The sequence below is a fragment of the Clupea harengus genome, chromosome 10 (genome assembly GCF_900700415.2).
Source record: "Clupea harengus chromosome 10, Ch_v2.0.2, whole genome shotgun sequence".
NCBI lineage: Eukaryota > Metazoa > Chordata > Actinopteri > Clupeiformes > Clupeidae > Clupea > Clupea harengus.
Genome location: NC_045161.1, coordinates 25,917,703 through 25,927,275, shown reverse-complemented (window position 1 = coordinate 25,927,275; position 9,573 = coordinate 25,917,703). Strand labels below are relative to the sequence as shown.

The window sequence follows — 9,573 nt, the reverse complement described above, 5'->3', positions numbered from 1 at the left end:
TACTGAAGGAATACATATGAGACAAATGATACATATGAAAAGTATGGATAAGTATGAATTTGAATGTAATTAATGTGTATGAGTGTGATAAGAATACATCTCTATGTTCACTATGTTCTGTGTGCATGCATGCGTGTGTGTATGTGTGTGTGTTTGTGTGTGTGTGAGTGGGAGAGTGAGTGTGTGCGCGCGTGTGTTTGTGCATGTGTTCGTGTGTTTGTGTGTATGTGAGTGTGTGAACGCATGTGTGTGTGCATGCGTGTGTGTGTGTGAGTGCGTGTGTGTGTGTAAGTATGATGGGTGCACATGTGCATGTGCATGTGTGTTTGTTGTGCTGCAGCCTACTCTCCCTAAAGCTGACGTGGCTGGACCTACAGACCGAGGAGGGAGGGGGAGCATGCGTGTGTGTGTGTGTGTGTGTGTGTGTGTGTGTGTGTGTGTGGCTGCAAACCTACAGCTGAATTCCTCAGGCTCCCTTCAGTCAACAGAGGCCCGAGACAGGCCACACTACCCCCATGCCTGTGGGAGCCCGTTCCCACACATCCAACCCCTGACATCAGCCACACACACACACACACACACACACACACACACACACACACACACACACACACACACACACACACACACACACACACACACACACACACACACACACACACACACACACACACACACACACACACACACACACACACACACACACACACACACACACACACATCCAGCCCCTGACATCAGCCATTCACTCTTTCACACACTCTAGCTCTCCCTCACAGACACACACCCGACCTCTCACAGACACACACTCCAGCTCTCTCTCACAGACACACACCCAACCTCTCAAAAAAAATTAAAAATAACACGACTGCTGCAGTAAAATAAGGTAAATTGTATAAACCCTAAAATAAGGTATATGTCAATAGCGTACATTTTGATTTGGTAAAACACAAACTTGGTCAAATGGTGCTCTTGCTAGAGAAGGTTGTTAGCAGCCTCCTGTTATTGTAAATCACACCCTTGTGACTGTTTCTCTACAGAGGGCAAGGAAGTCAAGTATCTGAAGATAACAACAGGACTCAAATGAGAGCAGGGAAGTGCAGGATGTAGTAGTTACCAGTCAGGAAAGCCAAATACTTAAGACAAAAACTGCACAAAGCACTGAAGCATAACACAATATGGCCTGAATTTATAAACAGTCATACTCAGAATTGAATTATTTAATGAAAACAAAATACTTTTGATGTAATAGATCACAAACACACACACACTAGCCCCATTTCCCCAGCAAAACATTTCTCAGTTTGGCACGAAACTGCTTGGTACACTAAAGATTTACGGTGCAAATGTGTCTGCTTTTTAAAAATACACACAAATGCGCTATTCTTCTCTGCAAACAGACAGTGCCACAGCCTGCCAACAACACAAACAACCCCCCCACACCTCATAGAGTATTTATGACACCAGTGAGCCTGATGCCTCCCCTGCCATAGAGGTGAGTAGTCATGGCCACACCGCATCATCCGGACAACACAGACTTAAATCTGGGAAGGCTGGCAGAGAGGGTGGCAAAATGTAGACAGAGTTTGAGGGAACACTTAGTGCTCTGAAACAGTAAGAGAGAAAGACTTACAATAACAGCTTCACATTAATTCATGTGGATTGAGTAATGGAAAGGTTTGACTCGTTTTAAGTGTATTGGCGAGGAGAGGAGGGGGGAGGAGGCGGGAGGAGGGGGGGAGGAGGGGAGGGGAGGAGGGGACTGGTGTTGCCAGTGCATTGGTAAGCATTGGTAATTGTTGAACAGGCCAAGCCCTTTCCCTGGAGAGATTGGAGCTCAGAAGGGAGGCATGCAATGGTTCCATCAAAGCATGCTTGAATAAAATCCTCCAACCATACACATTAATTAACTTCAACAGATGACAGCTCTAATGGAAGTCATATTTCTACATTCTTAATGAACATCGTGCATTGACAGTGTAGGCAACACATACCCAAGGGTATTCATATACCCATAACTCAACTCCTCTTTATGAACAGACTCAATTACACAGACCCTCTTACACAAACAGTCTGCCTGCAATGTACACACACGCTCACTCTTGGGCTCTTCACACACCCACTGACAGTGATGCATATATATATAAACACACACACTCTCAAGGCTAACTATCTATCTCACATAAGGCCCAAACCACACATGCACTCTATAGAGCTATACACTACCCGTAAACACAGTGACAGAAACAAACACACACCACAGCCAAAAACAGACCAGGCCAGAGACCAAACCAGACTGAGAGGGGTCTGTGAGAGGGTGAAAGAGTGAGATGGACGTAGTGTCATGCAGACAGACGTTTACATAATTAGCCTGCACAGACAGGACAGTGGCAAACCATGAGGGATGAAACTGGTAAATGGAGTTAAAATTACACTTCCCTTCTCCTAATGTGAAGACCGGTCTCCACTGAAAGCCTCTTTTGTCCATAAAAATATCCTTCATAACCATTTAATGAGCACACATCCTCTCCCTCTCTCCCTCTCTCTCTCTATGGATGTGTGTGTGTGTGTGTGTGTGTGTGTGTGTGTGTGTGTGTGTGTGTGTGTGTGTGTGTGTTTCTCCTCATTTCTCTCTCTATTTGTATATGTATGTGTTTGCGTGTGTGTGTGTGTATGTGTGTGTGTGTGTGTGTGTGCCTGTGAGCGCACGCTTGTCCTTGACAGATACTGTGTTGAGGCATTGGACCAATGCGAGACAAGCACAAACCCTAGAAAAGATCAGCAACATGGAACCCACAGACCACCGTTTCAATCTTGTTCTGCAAAGTTTCTATTAAAAATGGACTACAGCGCCCCTAAACCGTTTGTCTGGGTTTGTTATTTGTTGGTTGTGATGGCTGTGATGTAATGAAAAAAGTATGAGCAAGCAATCTCCAGCTTGACGGAGTTAGATCGCTTTAATGGGGCAAAAATGTCTCAGGCAAAATGCCCTTCTTTGGCGTGCAACAATGGCAAAACACGTGTAAGCATTGAGATGCACACTGCCCAGTGCACACTGCCTAGTGCGACACTGCCGAGTGCACACTACCTAGTGAGACACACTGCAGAGTGCTAAACAATGCCAGACGAATCCAAACACTAAAAACTGAAACTACATACTAAACAAAACGGACTGATGATCGTTTATTCAGGCCAGCAGGCATCACTATATCAGCGTTGTTCTGATATTCATGTGGATCTGCTAGGCTTGAACAAGGCAGCTCCACTCCACCATGGAGTGTTGGTTTTATGCTGCCTATGATGCTTAACCTGTGGATAATGCACACGACCCCATTGGGCAGGTCTGGGTTAACCTGTGGATAATGCAGAGGACCCCATTGGGCAGGTCTGGGTTAGCCTGTGGATAATGCAGAGGACCCCATTGGGCAGGTCTGGGTTAGCCTGTGGATAATGCAGAGGACCCCATTGGGCAGGTCTGGGTTAGCCTGTGGATAATGCAGAGGACCCCATTGGGCAGGTCTGGGTTAGCCTGTGGATAATGCACAGGACCCCTTTGGGTAGGTCTGGGTTAGCCTGTGGATAATGCACAGGACCCCTTAGGGCAGGTCTGGGATGAGCTGCAGCATGTGAAATGTCACTGTTGTGCGTGAGATGGTTTCATGACAGATCTGTTCGCCCTGCAGCTGTGTGCTGTGTGCTCTAGTAAAGTGCCCCGCCATTGGGCCCCCCTCTCATCTACAGGTTGGTGTGCTAGTAAAGTGCCCCGCCATTGGGCCCCCCTCTCATCTACAGGTTGGTGTGCTAGTAAAGTGCCCCGCCATTGGGCCACAAAAAGTGCAATTGCAGGGATCTACAGATATTGTATTGTAATCAATGTCTTGCAATGGAGAGATCCAAAGGCCTGCATCACAAACAGACTGTAATCAGGTGTGTGTGGTGCTGGTAGATGATATACTGGGCAGGGCGGCTCCATGAGGAACTTTGCGCGCTCCTGCTCTTGCATGTATGACCCTTCCTCCCGTAGCCTGGAGCACTGTGGTGAAAAGCCCTTCCTGTGGAGGAATGGACCATATGCTTCTGCTATTGTCTCCACTGGCAGGCTCTCTGTGCTGGCCAGGTTCTGGGGCAAAGCCCCTGGGCCCTCTGAGGTTTATAAGCAGGAGATTGACGGATCATCTCTCAGGGGCCCGTGGCTGTGCTTAGCATCAGGAAAGAAAGGCTGGCGTCCTCGGTTGTTCTATTCCCAGCATGCTTCTGTGCCGAAGAAAAGCCCTCATCATGAAGGACGGGTTTGGACTGAGTGGAGGGATGTTCTGATTCAATACCCCTTGGATAAAAACCCGAGCCAGAACTCTGAGTCCAATCAAATGCTGACAGAGCCCGTGCCAACACCGCACTGATATAAACCAAACACACACACACACACACACACACACAATGCCAGCAATGACCATAGTCATAATTGCAAGCAGATACACTCAAAATGTTCTCTTTCTCTCATAAATATGTTCTTTTCCCGACTGCTATGTGTGTTCTCTAAGGTATGTGTGTTACATGAAGTATCCCACATTCCCCAATATGTTTCATACCCTCAGGTGCTACACCTGCACACACACTGGAAGGACTATGGAATGTGTGTGTGTGTGTGTGTGTGTGTGTGTGTGAGTGTGTGTGTGTGGGGGGGGGGGGGGGGTGTAAGAGAGGTAAAAACAGCAAACAAATAACAATAAGATCACAGCTGACCTATAAAATAATTACACGCTTGAAATCCTTTCAGGAATGTGTTTGTCTATATTCCACACAAGACAAACAAGTAAATATAAACACACGCAGAGGCACATGTACTCCCACATATACACACAAACATGCACACACTCAGAAATACACACACACACACGCATACACACACACACACGTACTTCAGCCAACATAATGCCTGTTGGTGCTGCTCACTGTGAACTCCTTCCACACAGATTTGCCTAAGGGGACGTTCAAACAGATTGTTGCCCTAAATCAAGGCTGACATTTACTGCAACTGTACATTATCCCCGTTTTTTACGTGCAATTGGAGGAAGTGACTACTTCTCTCCACCGTGCATCAGGCATGGCTGTCAAAAGCGCACATCCACTGCCAGCTTCAGAGGAGAAGTATTTTTTAATATGAGGTTTATGTGGGAGGAGTGACCTTTTGGACTTTCTCTTAAGTGGGTGAGGTCAACCTGCCTGGGGTCACGGTTGGGATCAGGGTTACCCTCAGCTTCTTCCCTGAACTGTGATGACTCTGGCAGATAACGGGCCTGGACCGGCCCGCTGCTTGTCCTTACCAGCCAATCAGGCTGTCATCTTTTTGTGTACTTTAGTTATTTGCGTTCTTTTGTGTTTTCAGCTTTTATCCAAGGCTGCTCCTCCGACGATCCATATCTCTCTCTTCGTCTCTCCATTTCTGTCCCTTTTCACTGACAATCTGACTCTGTTTGGGTGTGTGGTGGGAGTGCAATTACATCCCTAAAAGATTCTTAATGACACTAGTCTGTGTGACTTGTGTTTAATGGGTGATACATCATCTTTACCATGTATTTTATTTAAAAGTTTTACAAGTCACCTTCCCTCTCTCCCTCTCTCTCTCTCCCTCCCTCTCTCTCTCTCTCTTGCTCTCTCTCTTTCCCTCTCTCTCTCTCTCTCCCTCTCCCTCTCTCCCTCTCCATGAGCAGATGGTAGAGCCCTTCCAGCCCTGAGTCACAGGAGTCGGGCTCCCCTCTCCAATCCCCTGGCCTGGGTTCAGCACGGCGGGTTGGAATGGGTGGAATGTGGGTTCCTAACCTGCCCAATGGCTCCTGGGTAAATCTGCATGGGCAAGCCCACCCCTCTTCCCTCCGTTCCAGCCCATTATTCCCAGCATTCCTGCACGAAAAGCCTTCGCACGTCTCTGACTGACTGCTCTGCACACGTTTGCTTTATTCAAAGCCTTGATGATGTTGATGGTGTGACTGCAGACACCCCAACATATCCATGTGAACAGACACACACAAACACACACGCACACACACACACACACACACACACACACACACAATACTTCCAACCTCTACTATAGAAAAAGCATGGCCTTAACAACTGGGATGAGAGCTGTGTGTGGCCAGCTGTGACTGAATCACACAATAAGCCACTGTGTCTAGAGTGTTAATGCTCAACTGGGTGTGTAAAGGCCACTTCACTTCTCCACTCCAAATACACATCCACATCCACATCCACATCCACACACACACACACACACACACACACACACACACACACACACACACACACACACACACACACACACACACACACACACACCCAGCACATGACTTCATTACATGCAGCATCGAATGCCTCCTCCGTGTGCTAACATTTACTTAGGATTCTGAGCTTCCCCGGGATATTTCTCAGAACACTGGCATAATTGATTGTGTGTGGGCATCTGTTTCTCTTTGTGCCTGTGTGTGTGTGTGTGTGTGTGTGTGTGTGTGTGTGTGTCCACATTTGAGCATGTGTTTGCCTGTGTGCAGTACTAAATACCTCAAACCCTCAGCCCTCAACTTTTTCACTTTCTCAAAAAACACCAATTATCACTGTGTAAAATTGAGCAAAGCCACCCTCGCTGTCTGACTGTTGCAGCTGAGATGAGATGAGATCAGGAGATGGTATTCACACACTCTCGCCAGGAGCGGCGGTGGAATTTCACAGGGAGCAAGAAGGACCTACAACATTCAGGGAGCTCGGAGCGATGCAATGCAATCTGACAGCTGTGACGATGAAACAATGGAAAGGTCCTCCTGCCAGCACAACTCCCCTAGGTGTTGAAGCCCTACCCTGTGTGGAACAGAGATAGATGGAGAGAGAGAGAGAGGCAGAGGCGAATGGAGAGAAAAAGACAGAATGGGGTTGAGAGAGATGGAGAGAGAAAGAGAGAGACAGGGGGAGAGAGAGATAGAGAGAGAAAGAGAGAGAGGGGGACAGAGAGATAAAGAGGGGGACAGAGAGATGGAGAGAGAGAGAGAAAGAGAGAGACAGGGGGACAGAGAGATAGAGAAAGAGAGAGAGGGGGACAGAGAGATGGAGAGAGAGAGAAAAAGAGAGAGGGACAGAGAGATAGAGAGAGAAAGAGAGAGACAGGGGGACAGAGAGATAGAGAGAGAAAGAGAGAGAGGGGGACAGAGAGATGGAGAGAGAGAGAAAAAGAGAGAGAGGGGGACAGAGAGATAGAGAGAGAAAGAGAGAGAGACAGGGGGACAGAGAGATAGAGAGAGAAACAGCCTAAAGTAGTGTACTGGGATGTCCCAGTGTGTTTGGTGTCTCATGGTCTCATTAGTGTGAGCTTGCCCTCTTAACACAGGCATGTTGGCTCAGTAATGTAGACATTTGCTTAGAGGTTTGGGTGGGGGGTGAGGACGGACCCACGCTGACTCCCAGAGGGGTGGTGGCGACGGAGGGGTCTGGGTTGGTTGTGTGCATGTGTGTGTGCATGTGTGTGTGCGGTGGGGGGGGGGGGTCTGAATGGAAAACAGACAGACATAAAGCCCCTGCAAACAAAAGAGGGGTTTACAAGGCTGGCTAAATGAAAGGATCCCACAGTAGGCGACCCCTCGGGGAAACAGAGAGAATACAGGCTTAAACCAACCCTCCCCCTTCCAAAAAAAAACCCTGTCAAACTCACACTCTTTTAAGGTTCCCTCACCATTCACTACAAAGATTTAAGCCTACACCAAAGTTTATGAAAAAGAGGCTTCTTTGTCTGCAAGGTGCACTGCTGGCCTCCCTGTCTGGGAGGCTTTGTAAGCTACTGTAAAGGCCTACCATTAACCGTTTACGCATGACCGACCAGCAGAGGTAACAGCGGTAGGCTTCTCCAACAGAACCCTGGATGCCCCATTTCAAGTTCTAGTTTGTATGGCGGCCTGGGCGAGGGACAAAAATTGTGTATCTGCCGCCAGTACCTAGATCCACCACTGGCCCCATATGTCAATCTCGTTAACTCTTGAAAGAGCAAAAGCGCACAGAAAGTGTCTTCCAGAACATACTGTACTAGCTGAAACAGCGTACCTGTCTTATCTGAACCACCGTTTCCGCACCGCTGTACGACATCAAATAGAACAACTTGTTTAAGCAACACATTCCTCTCATCTCCAGTTAACGCGGAATTAAATATAGCAGACACGCGAGGGGAATGCGTCATAAAACTTCACAACAGGTCTCCTTCACGCTGACAGCAGCGGCTCTGTTCTTGCCCGTTTTGACAGGGTGTCTTTTGCACTACTCGAGTACAAATTGTACAATTCATTCACATTGGTAAACAACAACAATACACAACAAAGGTTGAATATGGATACAATAAAGACAGTTGTTATAAGCAGCTGAAAAAAGATTTCAGTGTTTAAAAAAAAAAAAGTTAGGTCCTCACCATATCGCGATCCGGTCCTTCGGGTAGTCCAGCCTATCTATGCAGCCCAGGTAGTAGGGTAAACTGTGCGCGGCGTTGCGAGCCAGTATGGCGATCATAACTTTGGGCTTCATGAAGGACGATTCGGGTCGGACGCGTTCCTCCGCCAGCGTCACCAGCTCCGAACGGCATGCTGGCAGCACAGCGGCCGCAAGCATGACGAGGAAGCCGACACCAACCGCTCCGACCGCCGGCATCGTTCCCGGATCGCACCGATATGCCAACCTGAGCTCGGCCGCGACTCACTTTGTGCGACAGTGGGAGGGAAAGAGGTGGATGGGGAGGGGAGAAAGAGGAGACACATGGGGAAGGTGTGAGAGGGGTCGCCCTCCGAACATAAGTTTCACACTTTCTTTCATCAGATTTCAACTTCATGGTTCCTAAAGAGGGTGTGTTAAAAGAGCATAGCCTACTTCACTCTGACTTTCACACCTCGTATTTTTAGTTTGTATTAGGCTACAGTGTACTGTAAAACGACACAATTAAAATTAGGGAGATAAGTTAATTTTCTCCCCTCAAAGATTAAGATGGCTAAAACTCAACACGATACAGTCCTCAATTTAGGTACAAAAACTGAAAGTAGGGAACTAGCTGCACATTTTACATTAGTTTAGCAAATAAACAGCGAAAGGAAAAAACACGTATAATACAACTGCTCACAAATATGATATATATCTGCTCCTTATTAGTTAGTTACTGTCTTATTTTAACATTAAAAGGCTAGTAAATGTCGTAAAGTTAAAGCGTGTTTTTATCCAAGGCAAGTAATAGCAGGTCTATCGTGAAGAACATTTTGTCACTGTCTGTGCTACTGGAAATTTACCTTGTCTGCGCGAGCTCCATGCTTCAGTCAACAGTATGATATGAATGGAATTCAATATGGCAATGCCATTACCTTTACCACTTCTGAAGAACATTTAACCACAAATATAGAAGAAATGTTCAAGTAGAAAGTGAATGTGTCTTGTAAGCGATGACAAAAACACGCGCACACATACTCGCTGACTCACTCTCTCACACACACAAATATGCACACAGTACACACACACCTGGCGGTGATTTCTATGCATATTGTGAGTGTGGATATTAGAAGT

The 9,573-nt window shown here is 47.1% G+C and overlaps 1 protein-coding gene across 1 annotated transcript in view; it reads right to left on the bottom strand.

Annotated features, from left to right (window-relative positions):
- Positions 1-8,932, bottom strand: part of colgalt2b (collagen beta(1-O)galactosyltransferase 2b) — a 36,716-nt gene extending 27,784 nt beyond the window's left edge. Inside the window, exon 1 of the mRNA XM_012821696.3 lies at positions 8,441-8,932. Coding sequence (XP_012677150.1) covers positions 8,441-8,676 — 236 coding nt within the window. The 5' untranslated portion in view covers positions 8,677-8,932. The remainder of the gene's footprint in view (positions 1-8,440) is intronic.
- Positions 8,933-9,573: the final 641 nt, after the last annotated feature.